The sequence below is a fragment of the Oenanthe melanoleuca genome, chromosome 7, assembly GCF_029582105.1.
Source record: "Oenanthe melanoleuca isolate GR-GAL-2019-014 chromosome 7, OMel1.0, whole genome shotgun sequence".
NCBI classification, from domain to species: domain Eukaryota; kingdom Metazoa; phylum Chordata; class Aves; order Passeriformes; family Muscicapidae; genus Oenanthe; species Oenanthe melanoleuca.
The window spans coordinates 7,375,591-7,396,677 of record NC_079341.1 but is presented as its reverse complement, the minus strand read 5'-3'; the positions used below and the strand labels follow the sequence as shown (position 1 = coordinate 7,396,677).

The following is a 21,087-nucleotide window of genomic DNA, read 5'->3' as shown; positions in this document are numbered from 1 at the left end:
TCTGTAGACTCCTTTAATTAGCAGATTTGGTAGGACCAGTAACAATGTGATGAAATGAAGCTGCTTTGATGCCAGATCCTTTTATTTTCCTTGTCATTTCATCTATGACTCAATGCTCTTCATGTCTGCAGAAAACACTCATATATGCAGGTTTTGCTTGGGCCATTTATTTTCTTCAAGTAGGTCACTGAAATATATATTCCTGTCCTTCATATACCTGCCATCACCTCAACTGAGGTGGTGGTGGTTCACTGCTTCTACTTTTTATGGTGCACATTTTTGTGGTGTCATTTTCCCTCTTTCTTCTTTCTATTTGTTCTGCCTGGTTCCATGTCCAGGCCTTACTTTCCTTTTTACATGTGCAAGACGCAAACAGGAATCAGTGAAAGCAATATGGGCAGAATAATGTGAAGTAAGTAACTTTAAAGAGCAAATGAAGCAGCAGTAAATTTCCAGGTGTTGCTTTCAAAATGATGTGGTGAAAAATTGAAATGATTTCATATGCTGTCTTTTCAAATCCTTGTCCTGCTGTTGGCTTGAGAATTAACCTTGAGAGAGATGTACTTGAAATGAAAACAAGTTTGGCACAAGCAGCCCAAAGCAGAGAAGGCCTTACACACCTGATCTGTGCACAAACTTTGATACTTGCCTGTGATGCCTGATGGACATTGACAGCCAGCTAGTGGCTGGGATGGCATGTTGGATCCCCTGTCCCCTTCCTCCCCTCCCAGTAATTAGTATGGCTTCAGTGGTGACACCAAACTGGCTCTGGGTATGTCAGTGCTTGGTGTGATTTTATTTCCAGGCTGCTGATGGTGTAGGCTCTGTCTGAGGATCCAGTAAATTAGTTGTAACCGACAGTTTGACTGCTGATAAATTAGTTCTTTAAAGTAAAACCATATTCCAACACATCAATGTATAGCAGAAAAAAAATGCATTTTACTTACTGTGTTTTCCTTTGAAATCCTCTTTCTGAACGTTGGTTGTCGTGTAAGCTCATGGATGAATGAGTCCTTAAAGGTATCATTGGGTATCCCTCCTACCTTGCCTTTTATATTTGCAGACTGCTTTGAAGCTTTGTGGGTTTGAATTCTGTTAGGCTTTAGTCAAGTCCAATACCAATTAGAGTTGTACTTTTTTGTTGGTAAGAAAGGAATTGGTTAATGGTCCTCTTGCCTCATTAAAAATTTCCAAAGCTGCTTCTCAAGCCACTTAGCACCTTATGTTACAGCTGTAGAGGTAGAAAGAACATGTGATATATAAAGAATTTGTGACTTGGTCTCTGTGATTAGAACAAAACTGCAAATTTCCAAGCCAGAGAGGAGATGGTAGAATGGTTTCCTTTGCTGCCTTTACCACTCTGGGTGTAGCTGGATAATAAGCCTGCAGTTCAGGCCTGGGAATAGAATGTCAAAACGTTCTTGTGAAATGAGTTGGCTTTGAAACAGTTGCCCTTTCCAGGTTACTCTTTCAGTGTAGTGCAGTCACAGCAGAAAGAAAAACTAGGAGCACCAAATGTAATCAAAAGACATACTGTTGTGCTTTCTGACAATATTATGAGGTGGTAGGTTTTGTTTTTGTGTGGTTTTTGTTTGTTTTTTTTTATGGATTTTTTTAAAAATTACTATCATATCTGCAATCTGATAGGGAAGCAGACTTCTTAGTATCTTTCAGAAATTGGTATGTGCTTTTCCCCTGCCTTTTTCCCAGCTGCAGAAGCTAGTCACCATCTGGCTCAGCTCTGATTTGCCAAAGCAGTTGCTATGTGGTTTATTTGAAGTTATGACAGAATGCTGACTTTGGGCTCAATAACTTAGAAATTTCATTTATGCAAACTGATGCTCTTTTGAACAGCACAACGAGTTCTGTGGGTGATACGTTAAAGAAGACATAGACCATATGCCAGACATCTGGGGGGAAAAGGCTAAATATGTCAGACAGTGCATTATGTCATGCTCACAAGGGAGAAGTGAGAAGAGTGGTTTCCAAAAAACAATCTGCAGTTTGGAAAATGATTCTCACAGTGTCATAAATGGACTGTACAGCACACTTGGTTGAGGTCTTTACTTCACACTGAAAACATTTCCTCCGGAGCTTCTGCAGCACCTCTTTGAGTTATTTTGTCTGTAAAGCAATTGAAGAGAAGCTGACCTGGTGAAAATTTCAATTTGAGTTTGTGTTAGAAAGCTGTTAGTGATGGCAGGCAACAGTTAATGACACATCTGCTCCCTTTCTTCAAGCTTTGACATTGATGGAGTAACTGGGCTTGAGATGAGGCACAAAGCTGAAATTCCAAATCTGCTCATATTTATTACTTCATAATGTTCTGTTTACATCTGGTTTAAATTAGGGCATAAATGTATAGAACAGTGAAATTGTCTTTGTGCTTAGAGCTGTTAATTTTTGCACTAGTAGCAGGTTTGCTTAAACAAACAATGGTTATGATCTTTGATTAGTGGGATGTGTCCTGTGTATACAATTGACCCTACTCCCAGTCTTGTATCTGTTACAAATTAGACCTGTTTGGGAATTTTTAGTAGTGGTTTTAACTGGATTGTCCAATTCCAAAGATATTTTTGATAGGAGGGATTTCTGTGGAGCTCCCACCCACATAAGATCAATCTTCTCTGCAGCATCTCAGGGTCAGGAGAATAATTTTTGGACTGTGAGTGACAGCTTTGCTGTGTGACTCAGACACTGTCTTGGCACTGGGATTCTTGGTTTGCAAGTTGTGACACATGGTCTAGGGACAGCCTCAGGACGGTTCTTTAGTTTTACAGCTGCTTGCTCCTTTAGAGGATGAAATATTCATTAGGACAAAATGAAAAATCTTTTCTTGCTGCTAGGGTATTCTGTGAAATGTTGGATACATAAGCAAAACTTTCTACTTTATTTTCTCTGACATATTTTAATTTTAGGAATAGATAGTGAGATATACTCACCTCATGATTTTAAAAAAATCCAAACATATCCAGTGTAATTGGCTACAAAGTAGGAAGAGAACAAAGGCAAAGACATATATGATAAAACAGTAGAAATGTAACTATGATTGTGTGAATAAGTACATAGAGAGGATGTATGTATATAGAGGATGAATGCTGTCCATACTGGTTCTGTATAAATAGTGATAAAAGATGGTCTTTCATATATGGTTAAAATATGTAAGGGGCATTTTGTATGTAGTTAAGATATATCCATGGCAGTATTATTGTGTGTGTGCTAAATGGGTTAATCATGTGGGACCACGACCAACTTGACTATAAAAACTGAATATAAATCATGTGAGGAACCTCTTGTTACTCAGCTGGAGACACTGCTGCAAGCACCACTGCAGCTGGTGTTGCTGTTGCCTCTGGATAGATGCTGGCTGTCCTGTTTGGAAGATTTGATTCTCTGTGCTGGTGTTCCCCCACACCAATAAATAAAACCCCACCTAATAAATGGGATGGTCTTCTTTCTTTTCCCCAACTGCTGCTCTGTCTGTTGAACCCTGTCCCATCTGGCCAGGCAGACCAGCAGGGAGCAGGCAGAGTGTGCTGTTCCAGACAGAAGTCACAGGTTCATGTCCTCAGTCAGACCTCTCCAATGCCCTGTGCTCAGTACTTACACAGAGCAGGGAATTAGCAGGAGCTCCTCAGGGCAGAGGTGACACTCCTCTAAGCAGAATGACATCCAAGGACTCATGAGGCAAAGTTCCTTTGATACTGTGGGGAAATTGGTGACTCTATTTTACTTGTTTCTGATCAAGATATAAGGTGGTAAAATAAGAAAGACACATGTCTTAAAAATTCTTAAAATCAGCTTTAGCTATACTGGTGTGCTGTTTTCTCCGTGTATGTAATGCTGCTTCTCATCTCCAGATGTGCTCCTTCCTCGTCCAGTCCCATTCCTTTGATTTCATGGTTGGAAAATGTGGTTTGTGTTCTCTACTCTGTCCCAGGAGATGATGGTGAAGAAACAGCCTGCACTCAGAATGGACAGATGTACCTGAACAGGGATATTTGGAAGCCCTCACCGTGCCAAATCTGTGTCTGTGACAATGGAGCCATTCTTTGCGATGAAATCCTGTGTCAGGATCTGCTGGAGTGTGAGAACCCCCAGGTGCCCCCAGGAGAGTGCTGTCCTGTGTGTCCCCATACACCACGGGATTTTGACCCCACCATTGGTAAGAGCCTTTTCTAGTTTGAAAGGAGAGACAGCCCAAAGAACTAGGAAGCTTGTGATATTGAAATTCCCAATGCTGTTTTTATGGTGAAAATTTAAGTCTGAAAATAGTAGATATTTGACAGTTATCATCCCTCTAGGGCTGCTTCACGGCTGACTCAAAACAGTTTGCTATAGACTATGAGTCTGATATAAGCCCAAATGGCTTTACAGCTAAAAGGTTGGTCTGAAATCTATCTTGATATTTTGAGGAGGTTGAATTCTGGCTTCTTTTTGTGGTTCATCTGAAAGGAAAAAAAAATATATATAATACACATGTTAAGATAAATATATATTGAATGCATAACTATATGTCATAAGTATATTCTTTCAAATGCTTGATTCAGGGACCCTCTAATAAATGTAAACTGAGTAAATTTAAAATGTTTCCCTTTTGTGAGATAGAAAAGTGAATTATTATTGACTTCCTATTTGCATCTTTTATGTTATACCTTAAAGATTATGTCTTTTACAGTCCAGGTCTTCTTCATGGAGAGACTTGGATAAAGGAATCCCCCTTCAATTTTCCTAAAAGAAATTTTTTTTACCTTGCAATTTAAGCTACATAATGCTATGCATTCAATTATTAGAGTTACATTCAATGTATAATAATTAATTTCCTCAGGAGATATAATTGCTGTTGATCAGCTTAACATTGAATAAGGTAGTGATAAAGACCAAAGCAGGGACTTGTGTAACTGAGCAGTGGAGCAATATGTGGTGAGCATTAATAAATAGATGGTGCATTCTGCTCTGTTTTGGGAGGCATTGGGCCAACACCAGCAGGGTACACCCAGCACATATAAAAGCAGTAGGGATAGATTCCCAAATTCCTCACTGTTATTCGAGGAATTTATAAAATATTCTCCTAACGGATTTTTGTGGGCATGAGTGTAGCTATATGCTACATGCACGCCCATGGTAGTGTTTTCTAAAAAAGAAAAGGTCAAAAATCCCTCTGTGAGCTCTGTCTCCTGAAAAATACCATGTAATATGTTGTGGATACATCATCAGTTATTGTTGGAGTCAGTAATAAAGCTTCCCTTGCCTTCCTGTCAGTCGTTAGGCCAGCATCTGACAATCCCCCACAAGATACTCTGTTTTCCCAAAGTGTTTTTTGTTATTCTGTGAAATGAGGGAAAGGGTTGAGAATCAGAGGACGTTTTTGCAAGTGTTTTAATTCCTCACACCTGAACCAGCTTCCTGTAAGCAATGCACCATCTCCTCTACATCTAGGATCAGGGATGGCTCTAGTTGTAACACCTTCACTCAACTCTTATTTTATTCTGTCTCTCAGAGTAAAATCACTAATTTCTTCTCTTTTATTCTTTTATCCTTTCTCATAGGTAGAGGAAGAAAGGTAAGATTTCCTTTACTTTTTTTTGGTAATGTATTGCTACTGTCAAAAGACTCCCATGCACCTCCTTGAAACATATCACAAAAAATATACATAATCTCTGTTAAAAACATTTCTTGGCCTTCCTTGGTGGCTAGGGAGATTGCAGTCCAGTAAAAAAAAGTTGGGATGCAGAAAGGTGGAAATCCTGATCTTAATATAGAGAATCCCCTGGCTGAAAATCCCCTGAAAATCTACATCAAAGTTTAAGTAGTTTGGTTGTGTCACCTCTAGCAGTGCCACAGGCTGAGGGAAGGGACCATTCTGTCAGTAGAATTGTTAAAGCTTGCAGTTGGTTTTTGTGCTGAGGCTGAGCTGCCTAGTGGGCAGGAGGTAGCACTGGAATCGTGTCCTTGCCCAGAGCCATGGTTCTGTGGGCATTTTCTCATTGGGTGCAATAAAACACAGGGAAGACCTGTTCTCACAGAAGAAATTAAGGTATTCCCATAAATAGGCTTCTAAGATAGTGAGCAACTGCAAGAAATAATTGAAATAACTTTTAGATGATCAAGTCCATGCACTCATCAAAATGGAGTGCTCTCTATGCAGAAGTAGTTTTTGGAAATCAATGGACTGTACCTACCTTATTATTTATTACTTGATAAGCAAAGCAGAAATTTTTAAATCTTTGCAAAGTCCTCTTTTTTTTTTCCTTTAAAAAACCAGTTACCACTGGTAGCTCTAAACCCAGTTATCTGATGTAACATACAATCATTGTCAACCATTCAGCTCAAAGAAAAGTCAATTGTCAGTTGCTATTGTCCTTCACTCTGAAGCTGTGCAATATTATTGTCTTCTGTCCCTAGGCTGCAGATGGATTTCTATATCCATGGATTTGATGATACACATTTTAATTTAGTATCTTGAAGGGATGGAATCTAAATGCTGCTCTAGGCTCTGTATTTCACATGAATCAAATCGTCCAGCAACAGAACTCCAATGTATTTCTAGCATTTTCTAGCAGTTCTAACAGAAGAGTTTCATATTTTTTTAGTTTAATTCATCTTTCAGACAGTGTGTTTTGCAGCATTCATTTAATCAGTGTCCATAGGCATTAAAATAATATGGGTTATATGTCACAGGTACTTTAATTTAGTCTTGTATTTTTAAGGAAGCCTTACTTTTTATCACAGTCACAGGGATGGTATTGATGAAACTGGTACTGGTAATTGTACTTGCACTTCTTTTCTGACATCTGATGTTTTGGTATCTTTTTCTTACAGGGACAAAAAGGAGAACCTGGAATAGTGCCACCTGTAAGTCAGTATTTTCCTCATCCATCAGAGCAGCCTAGAAGTACACACATATTAGTGCTTTAAAGCAGAATTACAGTAATGAAGTAAATACAAAAAAACTATGCAGCCTATGAATGAAAGGAGTGGAATTAAGTATGCTGTTTCACATAGGTAACATTAGAAATTCCTGTAAGTTTTATGGCAGAAGAACTAAATCTTTATGGTTAGATTTTTGTGGAAGTGTTATGGTAAATTAGTATCTAGAAAAGGGTGAAATAAAATTTATTATGCATTTATTCCTTTCTAGTGTGAAGACAAACAGATTTAAATAATCAATAGGTTGAGTCTAAATCATTGTAATTAATTTATTTAATCTTTTTTTTAGAAGAGCAGTGATTCTAAGGTTTTTCTCACATCGTTAATAAAAAGACTGCAAACTGGAAAAAGATAACCAGTGGAAATTATATTTACTACTTTCTTTCCCCCTTTCCCTAAAAGACCTTTTAACTTGCTTGGCACTTTAATGTCCTGCCTTGCTATTTGCTTTTCAGTAACTGATTTTCTGCAGGGCAGTCACGACAAATGCAGCCGTGACGTGTGGTGACTTTAATTTCTATTCTAGGTTTCAGGCATACGAGGCCGCCCAGGACCAGCTGTGAGTACTTTTTGATCCTCTGCTTCTCTGATAAGGCATCTGCCACTTTCTGCCATGGTTTGTGTTGGGAGGGTGATATGAAGGAGGATTCTTCCAGGCCTCAGTGGCTATAATCTGCAGAGCCATGGGCTTGGAGAAGGCGAGAAGATGATGGGATGTTTTTACCAGTGCCAAGTCAGCCCATGCCCAGAGTGAATGGATGTGTGCTTGTAGCACATGGACATCTGAGGCCCTTAGTGCCTGGTGGATGCTGGGGAATGCCTCTCCAGTAGGGACCAAGCAGGAGCAGGAGGAGCTGCAGGATGCTCTGTGCTGTGGCTAAGCACAGAACAGTCCTGGACTAGCAGGAAGGGTGTCTCAAACCTCTACATCTCTCCATGAAGAGCCTCCAGCATTCAGAAAACCTTTGCTGGATTAACCTGTAGAGCACATGGAAGATAAAACCATTTTGTAGATCTCTGCATCATGGTTCTACTCCCTTCAGGCAGTGTCCAGTTGAGAAGAAGTATTAAATTCTTAGTGATTGTAGCTGTTTTCTTCATCATGATGTAGAAAACCCCACAAATTAATTTTCAAATAAGCACTGGATTTCATATTTGCAGAGCTTTATTAATCATTAGGTAGTTTAAAAGAGTTTAAATATTTAAAATAAAAGAGTTAAACTTTAAAAGAGTTTAAAGTATTTCTGGTCTTTCTTTTAGGGACCTCCAGGCTCACAAGGTCCACGAGGAGAACGAGGTCCAAAGGGAAGACCTGTAAGTTATTAAATATCTCAGAAATAAAGTACCTGAAGCAACCTCAAAAGATTAAATGGCTTTAAACTGTCTCTATGTCTTCTAGAGTTACCAAAACTGTCCTCGTATTTTCCAGGAATCAGGTAACAAACAGGAAAACATTTCTATTTCATCATTGCTGGGGTAGATTGAAACCTGAATATTTTGAGAAATGGACAGAGGTTTAGCAGTAATTCCACCAAAGCCATACTTTCTCAACAAACATTGTCAGACAGAACAGGAACATCACGTTCCCTTGGTTGGAACTTGATGGCTGTTTGCTGGTGGCTGCTGTGCAGCAGGAGCAGTGTGAGCTGTGTGGCTCAGAGCACTGCAGAAAAGACAAAGCTCAGAAGTTAGCAGGAGTTAATGTGTGACTACATTTGTTGGTATGCTGGCGAATAATGTAACCAGGATTGCTCAGTGGAAATAAAGACTTCATAAGGGAATTTCAGTGTCTGCATGTGGAGAACCACAAAAAGGCCAAAAAGGAGTGCCTGAAAATACCCCAGATGACATGTTCCTTTGAAAAAGCTAGCTCGAAGAGCAGAAGCTGCTAAAAGCAGATTGGAGAGCCGAATCATTGTAATTTCAATGTGGATATTTTCCTATGCCTCAGGAGAGAGCAAGCCAATACTGAGGTTAGGCATAGGCCTAAACCAGAATCTCTTGCCTGTTTCCAGTGTGTGCCTGTTGTCTGTAGATGGTAATGACGTCGTTAAAGTAGTGCAATAAGTGTGTAGCTTCTTGGAGATGCTTGCCAAGCCACTGCTGCTTTTCAGATCTCCAAAGACATTTGTCAGAAAAATGAGTATCAAATTCCTTACTAGAAATCTGGGAGTAGTTGTGCAGTCTTGGGGTGCACAGGGAAATCTTGACCTGTGTTTTCTGTATGAAGCTGTGTCTGAAGTGCTTTCCCAATGTGCAGTATTGTCAATGAGATGCTAAATAAATTCTGATTCCCTGCCATGTATCCCTTGTGTCTCTACAGAGTGCTGGCCACAAGCACCTAAAATCCCAAAAGGCTCTAAATGGCTTTGAGTGCTTTTGACACAGGTTATTATTCTGCTTTCAAGGAATAACAAAGGATTGAGAAGCAGTCAGGCCCTTTACAAATGTTCCACCACAGGTTCTGATGAGCTGTGTGTATGCCAGAGCATGGGTCTGAGACCAAGAACACTGCTCTCAGGGACACAGTAATTGCCAGTGCAGGGTTTTTATTTTTACTTGTGGAAAAGAAATTATAGCTCACACCTGCAGTTTATGTTATGAAAAAAAACCCTCACAGAGCAGATAACCTTGAACGGACTGCCTTTGTAAATTTAATCTGGTTAAATACATTACCAACTGGGGACATTACTAATGCACTAAGCACATTTCCAAGCTGTTTATTTATTTCTTCAGATTGCTTTTTGTTGTTCTTTAAAGTCAGGCTCCTCCTGACTAGTGAGCAGAAAGAACTCAACCTTGTGGATCTCCACCTTTTACAAAAGCAGGACCCTTGGATGTAAAATGAATTCAGGAATATTAGCATGTTTTTTACACCAGATTCTTTGTTAGTGTAACAGTGAGAGACAGCTAGGGCATAGTATGGCTGCATTTTCAGAATGCATCTATGGAGGGGGAGTTTTGGAGGATGATGACATTTTAGTTATTAACAAATGGTCTTTTGAAGACAGAATATAAACTTGGACATCCTCAGAATTATTCATATGTTTTTCTTTCTCTGTGGATTTACACTCAATTTTACTTGCAGTAGCAGTTTAAGTAGATAGAAGTTTGGGAGTGTCTTACCATGAGCTGCTTTTTCCTCCTATTTTATTACAAGCAAAACCTTTAATTGTTTCCTGGCCAGCAGCAGCAGTGGGCCAGGAGGAGAAAATTGCGTGTTTAAATGGTGCCACCTCGTGGCCTATGTGAGAATGTTTTTCCTTTTCCCTCAGTTTTCTCTCTTTTTGTTTTCCTTTGTTTTTTTTTTCTTTTTTTTTTTTTTTTTTTTTTTTTCTTTTTCTTTTTGACCTTACTGACATTCAGCTGGTGAAAGAAAATGAAAGGATTTTTTCCTATGCATGTAAGCATAAACATTCAGTGAAATAAATAAAATTATATCAATATATTTTTTAAATTCACCAAACTGGTTATATGCCCCTAGTTACTTGCTACCTACAAATATGAACATGCATTTTGATGATTTTTTGGTTTTGAGGTATGCAGTTGCTCTTTGAAGCAGCTTGAGTTTTGCTGACTAAAAAGTAGGCCCTTGTCTAAAAAGAAATTTTAAAAAGCCTTTTTTTCTCTATTAGGTTTTGTTAAAGTCTTGTGTGGGTATTGAAAATTGGCAGTCCTGGAGAGTCTTGCCAAATTCTTTATAGCCAACTGTGGTTTTGTTTTGTTTTGTTTTGTTTTGTTTTTCTCTAATGCTTAACTTTGTTTTCTTTTTGTTTTGAGAACAAACAAATAAGGTATCTCATTCTTTTCCTCCTTGGGACAGTAAGCACTTTTAGGTTTGGCACTTGTGTTTGTTAAAGATGGTTTTAAGAATGAAGTTTTGTGCTAAACACCTTCTGCTTCCATCCAACATGCACAGATGCTTTCATTTGCTCAGCATATCATCTACTAACAGCTCCTTCTGTGAACCATACTAGTTCAAACTGTACCAGTTCAGACAGAAATTTCGTGAAATCCTGGCAATCTGTCTGATTGTTAATTGTTTTGAAAAGATGACCCAGTGAGCCAGGCTTCTAAAATTTTATTTAAGGTTTAAGGATCCTTAAAATGCAAGAACTCATTACATAGTCTGAAACTTCCTTGCCTTGGTCAAGCATTTTATTCTAATAAAAAAAGTAGTAACAAGCACTTTAAAGTCTGTATTTTTGATTGAAGCATGTCTGTATTGGCCCCATTACTACTCATTTTGTTCCACTAATGTTTTATTAGCTGCCTCCATATTTAAGTTTTGTTCTTATACGAGTTGAGTGCAGTTTAGGAATTAAAAGTGGGAGTCCCATTTAAATGAGAGCCACAGGATGGGCTCTAACCTATTCTGTAAATACTAGCTAGAGGTGACCTCAACACCAGGTAACTTTGCCTGCATTTCTGCCATTATAACTGTGTTGAGAATTCAACAGTGGTATGAACTGGTTAAACCATTCATGATGTCAAATAGGCTGTAAAAATCCAGCAATAGTTTGGAGTTTCCTAAACCTCTGTGTATATTTACTCTTATCTGAGCTGTACTCATTTTAGAAGTGAATTAACTTCTTTCTATAGAGTGTGCAAAGACAGAGAGTTTTTCAGGAATAATATACTCTAGTATGGAATGATAGGAAACCTGAGTTTCTAAAATATCCTGTGATAGAAATTACTGCAGTTTACTTAAGTGTTGGATTCATGATTAATTTCAGTCAGTGCTTCTGATCTGAAGGTGGGAGCAGAGCTTTAGTGATGTTGTTTGTTTGAAGATCTTTCTGTAGAAATACAGATTTATCCTGAAGTGGCAGGTGTTTGCCAATTGCAATGATTTCAGTAAACACCTTTGCACACTGCTGGAATTCTTGATTTTCTTTGTAGGGTCCTCGTGGTCCTCAAGGGATTGATGGGGAGCCTGGTATCCCTGGCCAGCCTGGTGACCCTGGTCCTCCAGGGCATCCCACTCACCCAGGACCAGATGGAATAAGCAGGGTAAGTTTTTCATTTGCTGAAAGTGGAGTGTTGGACCAGACCCACGTGATATAAATGGTGGCTTGACTTTGGTTCTTTGATCATGGAACTCTGTGCCTGCACATCTGTCTCCCAGTCATGAGGGGCAGCAGCCAGTGGCACTGCAAATTCATCCAAAAACTGGGACAAGTTGAATGTAAGAAACCTGGAAAAGGATGCACCTTTCACAGTAGATTTTAGCACCAACAAAGCTGAACTGCCCTAATCTAGAACCACCATGAGGGTTCTTTTGCTTCCACCAGCCAAGATCTAAGCAATACTATTAAGGAAATCACTGCACCAAATTAGGAATGTAGAAAAGTGAAAATTAAGATAGATGGATTATAAATAACTAATGAGAGAAACTAAAATGTGGTTGATTATACTTCTTGCTGGAATTATTCACACCAACACTGACAAGATTATGTATGAAATTGTTTGTGAAAGCAATGCTAACCAGCCATAGATACAGACAAGGTATTCAGCAAATTTTTTTTTCTCCTTCCCCTTCTATTGTACACTAATTATGATTGATGACAAATTCAAATATGTATTTAATTGACTGCATTCAGTTACACATTTATTGCTGTTTTGACACCTGTTTTGATTTCTCATTCCATTGTTCCTGAGATGTTACTGAAAACAATAGTTACAGTGAAAAAAATCTGCCATATTCATGTTAGGCCAATAGCTTGCAAATTTGGGCAGAATTTCATAACTTAACCACATTTCCCAACAGTTCTGAAACCAGCAAACTCAGCATCCAGGAATCTCTTAGAATCACAGAAACACCATGATGGGTGCTATGCCATTATCCTACACAGAATTCCACAGAAAATATGGAAGAAAGGTGTGGCTTGTTTGCCTCATGTTAGAGACAGGAACACAGTCTCCAGCCTTTAGGAAATGTGTTTGGGGACCAATCTAATGAGGAGCTAAATGTAAATGCTGGGAGATTTGTATCCACATTTGAGCTGTTGCTTGTTCTCAGCCCCTATAAGCTCTGGCCTGCTATAAGTGAGGCTCTACCTCTGAATGAAGCAAAATAAATCTGTTGATTTCAACTATTTGCTTGCTTAAGAAGGAGGGCACTGAAGTTTCCCTTCTCTAGCTTGTTGGTCTCTGTGAATTGATAGGAACAGCACTGGTTTTCAGCTTTGCTGGGTAAGGGCAAGATGCTTAAAAATTTTAATTTGTCATCATGAAATCAACTACATCTTCATTTATCTTAAGATATTTCTGAATTTGGAGCATGGTAAGTGAATCAAAAGGAAGACTTAGAAGACATGAATGAATATGGTAATTTTGGTAAATTTAGATTTGTAAGTCATGAAAAAACAATTAATTTAGTTGGAGGCTTTCCTCTTTTTAGGTAATTTTACACTTGTTTAATATTAAAGTGGAAATAGAATAGTAAGCATATAATGTGTTCACATGGAACTAAAATTTATGGGAAAGGCAAAGTTTTTTTCAGTGATTAAACTAAGAGTTAGGCTGTTAGCACTGCAAAAGCAAGGTAAATAATGAAGATCTGATTGCATTGATTTTTGCCTTGCAAACAATCACAATGACTTACAACTAAAATCACCCATTTTATTTTTCAGCCCTTTTCAGCTCAGATGGCAGGACTGGATGAGAAGTCTGGACTTGGTAGTCAGATGGGACTGATGCCTGGTGCAGTGGTAAGACCACATTAGCCCTGTACCATAAGAGAGGCTGCAAGTGGAGTGCGTGTCCAAAAACCCAAAAGGGAATTCATCCTCTACAGCTTCTTGTACCTCTAGAACCTGGATGTGCAGTGTATTCTAGTAGAGTTTTGTACAGTACCTGATTAAACAGTGTTTTCCTGTTAAATGACATCTTCTTCTCCCACCTGTGTATCTCCTGAAATATTGCAGCTACTAACACTAAGGTACAAGAGAAAAAAAAACAAACAGCTCCTCTTGAGTCACTGCAGTGACTGAAAGTTGTCAGGTATAACACAAAGCGGAATAAAAATAAGTAACTTCTTTTCACATGTGACATCAAATCAGGGATTTTTTGGGTAGTAATTAAAAAAAAATTACTTCCAAAACCCACTCTTAACTCAAATTTATGCTTTGTTATTTCAAGACAGACTTTCTGTTTCTCCAGTGGGCCCAGTTTTTCACTGGCATCCCTCACTTTAGATATGCCCTTTGAGTGCACTGGGGACTTAATGGCATCACTGAAATTTTCTACTCTCCGTGAGAGCTGTTTCACCCCCTAAGTTTTCTCTTCTGGAACTCTTGGAGTTGTTTCTTAATAATACTGCTCTTTTCATTTGATATCTTGGAAATACTGTTACCCTCTTTGCTGGTATTTTTAACATCCCTTCTGAAGGAAACCATTCTTTAGTGATTGTACTGCCCATGAGTTTGCCCACCTGAACCTTATCCAAGTCCCCACTAGTAGCCTTCAAAATCATTTCCAATACCCTATGAAAGGTTCTAAAGGTAATTTCATACTTTGCCTTAGGATTAACATTTACAGTGATTTTTTCAGAGAATTTTTTGATGAATGTCTCTCTTCAGTGAATTTCCTTTCTGAACATAAAACAATTTGTTCCACAAGTCTGTCCTACTTTGTTACTTTCATTGTTTTGCTTAATCCTTTCTCAAGGTGGTGTGTCTCTTGTATTGCCTCCTCTCTTATCATTCTTAAATGTTATTAAATTTAATGGTAATATATCTATGGCCTTACACAGTGTGCTAAAGTCAGTTGGGGCTTGCTTTCTTTGGATTGATTTATCAGGTTATGTGACATTCTTTTTTCCTTGTCTTGTAGACTGGGTAAGCTGTTTACATTGACAGCTGAAAGACTGGATTTTTTCCTAATGTTCATTAGCTTTTTTTTTTTTTTTTTTTTTTTGAACGGCCCATTGCTAATTCTTCTACATTTGCTTTGTAAAAATTAGTAAAAATTATTGAATTTTAAAAGACATAAGTCTTGATCTTCTGTCAAAATGGATGGTTGTCTGTTATGGATACTTTTGTATTCCTAGACCCAAGATAATTACTTTCAAACAAGATGATGTTTATTTCATGTTACAAGTTGCAATTAGATTTGAGATTGTTCCTAAAAGTCCCATGACACTTTCTAAGGGACAATCTGAGTTTTGTGTAACTAACCACAATGATTTGGAAAGCTCTTTTGGTGGTTTGTATGACACATTTAAATATGTCCTTTCATTACTGCTTTTCAGCTCAGGACTGAGAACAAGAAGATTAATTTGTCATTGATTCCATTATGAGATTCATTGGAGTAATGACATTCCCTTCAAGTGAAGACTCCTCCCCCCAACTCTTTTGTTACTACATTTTTTTCATGGAGCTAGACAGACCATATGGTAATAGTGATTCCAGAGAGTGTGAGGTTGCAGGAAGCAGCCAAGTCCATCTTTTCAGCTGCTAATGAAATTATACTCCTGTGGCTTTTGGACTTCGAAGATTTCATTCAACATGCACTTGTGTTTCATAATGCCAGTTTTCTGAGTAAAAACCTTTCAGAAATGCTGGTAGACACTATCAGGCCATTAGGATGAATCTTACTTGGGAAAGGTTGTTTTCCAGTGTGTAACAAGTTATGTGTTCAACAGGGTCCAGTGGGTCCAAGAGGTCCTCAGGGTCTCCAAGGAAAACAAGTGAGTGCTTCCCCTCGGGGGATTTAATTGGCCACAGCTGAAGGAAGAACTTGTGTGAGTGGGGTTTGTGCATCTCTGGGACAGTGTCCATCCTCAGTGTCTTGTGGCTGAATGCCCCTTCATCCAGAAGGGAATTTAAACAAGGGCTCTGCTCCAGATGGGCTCTATACACAGGAATTGGCTCCAAAAGAATAGTTTATTAGATCTTTAACAGGGTTTTAACCCAACACATTTTTTAATGAGTGAGCAGCAATGAAAATGGAGACTGTATGGTTTCGGTATTGGCATGGTGTTGAGTTTCCAGTGGGGTTTGTGTATGGCACAGGATTAATCTACAGCTTGAGGGGTTTTAGCATCCAACTTTCACTCATATGGAAATGTGAACTGGTTCTGAATTAGAATCCAGACTCCCCCATAGGCTGTGATTTTCCTGGTCATGGATTTTAAATTATATCCTTATAATTGCTATTGGAATATGTAACTGTATTAATCTTTAATTTTAGGGTGGTGCTGGCCCCACAGGCCCACCTGGCGAACCTGGAGATCCAGGACCTATGGTAAGACAAATAAATGCAAACATTTCTGCAATAGAATTGCAAATATGCTATACTTCTTTATTTCAGAACAGATTTTTTGTCATGTTGTTTCAGCTGAAACTATTAAGTAACTTCATCGAAGAGTTGTGGTGTTCAAAGCATGTTGTCCTGGGTCAGTGAATTTGAATTGTTTTGAATGTGAATAGCAATGATTATATTAGAAACAATCATTCTCACATTTCCAGCACAGGCCTGAGGATGGGTGGGCAATGGTAAAACCATACCTGATAGTGTAACTTACATAAAGGATGATGAGAACACTTGTTTTTTGAGGCAAAATGATTCAAAAGTAAAAGCAAGAGCCAGAAATTTGAAGCAGCATCAACTGTGATTTTTAATGTTTTGGGTTTTTTTTCCTAAAGAATCCATCCTGTATTTCCATAAAATATAATGCAGGTTTTCTAGAGTGAGGATGGTTAGAAAGAGCACCACAAAACTATGCAAATGTGCTTAGGCATAAAATATTCCTTTTCTTACATCTGTTTTTGTAAAACCAGACTTTGAAATGGAGTAAATAGATATTTAAGTGATGGCTAAACTGACTTCTCAACAAATATATTTATTTATTAGGGGCCAGTTGGTTCTCGTGGGCCAGAGGGACCTCCAGGCAAACCTGGTGAAGATGTAAGTTTGTTATTCTTTGTATCTTGTTTTATTTTTAATAAAATAAACATTGGCATCTGTGAGACAGTGACTAACCAGCAGATGTGCCTATTCTAACTGCTATTGTCTGCTTTCCTTTGTAATTGTACTCCTCATTAAATCCAGCATCTCAACTGTGAATCTTGGCAACCATTTCCCAGCCCCTCCTTCCTCTTCCTTACATGTCATCATCATACCTAAAGTTTAAGCACCATGTCCAATTCTTACCTCAGTAAGTTCTTAACTGAGATAATATTTCTTGAAATCAAACATAATAATAAATCACAGAGGGTCACTTGGAGGCATCTACTCTCTTTTGGGATTGCATGCTGGGTTAGAAGAGCTGTAATGGCAGCATGAACATGTATCTGGACAAGATTTTAGTATTTAATTTCTTTATAATTGCTTATATTCCTTACTGATTTTATTCTTTATCCATGTATGCATACATATATATGTAAAATGTGTGTTTTATACTTCTTATATGAGCATATATGTATTGCACAACAGTAGCCTAAGACCTTACTGGTAGGTGCACAGTATTTATTATTGCAAATCAAACTAATTTCATCTGAACTTGGAAATTAGTTAGAAAACTGCAGATGCCATTTTAGTATAGAAATTATTTGTGTAACAGCCACCTTCCCATTAAACTGTACAAGGATTTTTAAGAATCCTTGGCAACAGTTAACTCTTAGTGCAGGGAAGTCAAATCTTGACACTGCTCTAAGAACTTCCCCCATTTCCAGTGTTTGGGTATCTTTAATTGCATTTGTGAAGCACTTTGCCTTCCCTCTGAACTGAAACTATTTTTCTGAAGCCTCCCACAGTCCTGCATCCTGGTGTTCTGGATGTATTTGGCCTGATTGATGCATGTAAAGGAATATTGGCTGTAACTCTGGAGGGCTTTGATTCATCTTCAAAATATACTTGTTTAGTTTCACCACATTGTTTTTCCTATTGCAATACAAAGAAATAGTCACTAGAATGAAATTATACACGTATTAAAACTTTTAAACAGGAGAGTCACAAGCTACAATGCAGGTAGTTTTGAACTGCTGTCCCAGTGGGAAATAACAGCAATTTGATATTCTATGTGAAGATGACAGAAAGTTGCCTCATGAATTCCCAGGAAAACCAGGTGGCTGCACCATCTCCTGACTGGGATACATTGTGGGCTCAGCCTTCAGTTTTCCCAGTTCCTGGCTAAAAACCCTTTGTGAGTTAATGTGTCTAACGCACATTTGCTAGGCAGCTATGCAGTTGATTTATGCCACTGACATTGTTACAGCAAAGAGAGGATGCATAACACTGATGTGAATGTCCTCGTTTCTTTGAATGGAAGAATGATATTTCATTTTCTTTTAATGTGTTATTTTTTTTTTTTTCTCTTTCCTTAGGGTGAACCTGGTAGACCAGGACAATCTGGTGAGCCTGGATTTCCAGGATCTCCAGTAAGAGCATGATTATTTAAATTTTACCAAAATAATCAAACATCATCATATGGTACTGGTTCCTTACTTCATCATGATGTGACTCATCAGTATTGCTTTTAATTATGAGTGCAGAGTTTTGCCATTCAGAATCAGAAGTCCTTAGCTCACTCCTAGGCTCCAGATTGGTGTTTGCTTTGTTGCTGAGACGATAACTGTTGTTATCTGAGGTTTCTGTTCTGAATTCCTATCACCAGTATTCTGACACAAGGCACTTATCTCCCTTCTGTTAGCCTTTCCAGAGAAACCTGGTAGCAAGCTAAGTGCAAGAGAGCTTTGGTTTAATTGCTAAATGTGTTTTGGTAGCAGTTGTTGATCATGTTTCTGGACTAACATATTCTGAAAGGACAGGTAGAGTTTGCAGGTCTGAGTTTCTACTTAATTTTAAGTGATTGATCTGAATTTTGAGCTCAGCTCAGTGAGTGTTTGTCCATATTAACCCTCAAAACTTGGCCTTCCACTAATCTTATTTCATTACTTTTGTTAAAATTTGAAGTTTGATCACACAACAATATAAATGATAAAGCTTTTAATGTCAGTGAAAATGTGTATAATGCTGGGAATAACTACAAGGCTGTATCATCTGTGAGATGCTCAAATGCTGTTCCTCACTATGATGAAGGTGAAGGAGTGTCAGCAATACCACTATCCCTTATCCCTGTTAGTACCATTATTGTTGTGTTTATCTGCAGAATCAGGATTGTATTTGTTTTTTCTTTTTCCTACCTAGGGCCCTCGAGGCTTTCCTGGTGCTCCTGGTCTCCCAGGTCTCAAGGGTCACCGGGTAAGAGAAAAGTTTTTCCCTCTGATATAGATAATATTTCCTGGCATTTTCAGAATGAAGATCTTTCTTTGTATCTGTGCAGAATCTGCCTACACTACAGTTGACCAGCTGCAGCAGAATTACTGGCATTTGATAGAAAGAGGTCCTTGTAGAAAATCAGTGCTATTCCCCTTTAAGTTGACCTCTGTATTACATGCTCCAGTGCTTTCTTCACTCTATTTTCAAATGTTCTGGGAATCTGGAAGGAGCTTGCATGCGCCCTGCCAAGCTTCAGGAGGCGCAAACCTGACAGTTCTCTCACTTTGTTGGCAAGTCTTGTATTAGGGTGGGGAACTTGAGAGGTGGATATGTTTGCAACATGGAGTGATTACAAATCACCAAGTTTTCTGGCCAGAATTTTACTTCAGGGAGGAATAAATTGGTTTCCTATGGCTCAGAGCCTCCTCCTTGTTGTTTTAGGATTTTTTTAAAACATTCTTGTTTTAAAAAGGAAACCAAATCCAAGGAAATGTACCTTGTACAAATGGTTTCCATTTAGGAAATGTTTAAAAACTTTATTCCATCTGTTTTTTCTTCTTTTTTTTTTTTTTTTCTTTACTTACTCTTACCACCTCAGATCTATTCCTAACATTTTAATATCAAGTTACTGTAACAATAATAGTAGGAGTGCTCTCTGTGTATACATATACAAATACAATTTCTTTGTATTTTTGTAACTTACAGGGATTGAAAGGACTTGATGGTCCAAAAGGTGAAATTGGAGCAGCTGGAGCAAAGGTATTTTTATGGCCCAAACAACTAATTGATTAAGCAAGTTTTATGTAAAACAAAAATCTTAAAAGGCAGGAGATTTTTTGAACACAGCTTTGTACCCTCTCTGACCTTTATATGGGCAGAGAGTTCAATAGTGCCAGACTCAACTTCAACTGGGGCTGCTTGATGTCTGTAAGGGAACACTGGGTGAGTATTTGTGACATGTATGTAATACTGAAGGCAATACAAAGGGCCCATGCGCATTTTGCAATTCTCCACTTGGACAGTTCATGGTTTCTTCTGGCTCTAGATGACCAAGTTGAACATTTTTTAATATAATCAAATGAAGCAATGCATAACTAAAACCTGACTCTCCTCCTTCAAATCATGATAGATTGGCTTAAAAGAAACAGGCATTGGAGAGGAGAGGGGATGTAGTTTAATCAAACTGACTATTTTATTAGCTTATTCTCTTAGAATTTTTGATCCCCATTGGCACTGCACCACTCTTAAAACTTCAGATCAAAGCAGTGGTAACACAGGATAGCCAGCTGGAGTCAGTCCTTTCAAGATAGGTTAAAAGATGTTTTAAGAGAGCATAGAACACCTTTTTAAGACTTTTCCACTTTCATCATTGCTGATGCTGAAACATTTTTGGCCTGATATAAGTGATAATTGAAGGTGGGAGAGAATTCTTTCTTTAGATAAAAAACATCATAAAAGAAGTGAATCTTCCAAAATCTAAATTTAAATGTGAGATTAGTAGTTAAGGAGAGTTTGTGTAAGAAAAGATTTCTTTCCCAAGATTGCCTACCACCTTCTGTGGAGGCAGCAACAGCAGCAGTCTTGGCAGAGAACACTTAAACACTCAAAACACATAAGCACGGCATTTCCATCAGTCTGGGGAGCAGTGTCCTTGCCATGTGTGATGCACACAGGTACCTGTGCAAATCTGCCCCTGAGGTCCAATATAAGAACAGAGGACTCACAAAGGGGTGAGATGTGACTCAATTTTCCTTTCACCCATTTCTCTAATTCTGTTATTTCATTTCCTTTTCTAGGGAGAGTCTGGACCGACCGGAGCCATGGGTCCAACAGGTCCTCTAGTGAGTGTCACATGCATTGGGTATTGCAGAAGGGGCTGTAAATACTATTGCTAGAGGGAATTTCAGAGATTTGATATTTGTGTTTGAGATC

The 21,087-nt window shown here is 38.4% G+C and overlaps 1 protein-coding gene across 1 annotated transcript in view; it reads left to right on the top strand.

Moving 5' to 3' along the window:
- COL5A2 (collagen type V alpha 2 chain) overlaps nt 1-21,087 on the top strand; it is a 96,502-nt gene that overhangs the window by 45,342 nt on the left and 30,073 nt on the right. Inside the window, exons 2-15 of the mRNA XM_056496295.1 lie at nt 3,941-4,165; nt 5,550-5,563; nt 6,823-6,855; nt 7,457-7,489; nt 8,191-8,244; nt 11,833-11,943; nt 13,566-13,643; nt 15,578-15,622; nt 16,126-16,179; nt 16,789-16,842; nt 18,261-18,314; nt 19,084-19,137; nt 19,861-19,914; nt 20,952-20,996. Of these exons, the coding sequence (XP_056352270.1) occupies nt 3,941-4,165; nt 5,550-5,563; nt 6,823-6,855; nt 7,457-7,489; nt 8,191-8,244; nt 11,833-11,943; nt 13,566-13,643; nt 15,578-15,622; nt 16,126-16,179; nt 16,789-16,842; nt 18,261-18,314; nt 19,084-19,137; nt 19,861-19,914; nt 20,952-20,996 (908 nt within the window). The remainder of the gene's footprint in view (nt 1-3,940; nt 4,166-5,549; nt 5,564-6,822; nt 6,856-7,456; nt 7,490-8,190; nt 8,245-11,832; nt 11,944-13,565; nt 13,644-15,577; nt 15,623-16,125; nt 16,180-16,788; nt 16,843-18,260; nt 18,315-19,083; nt 19,138-19,860; nt 19,915-20,951; nt 20,997-21,087) is intronic.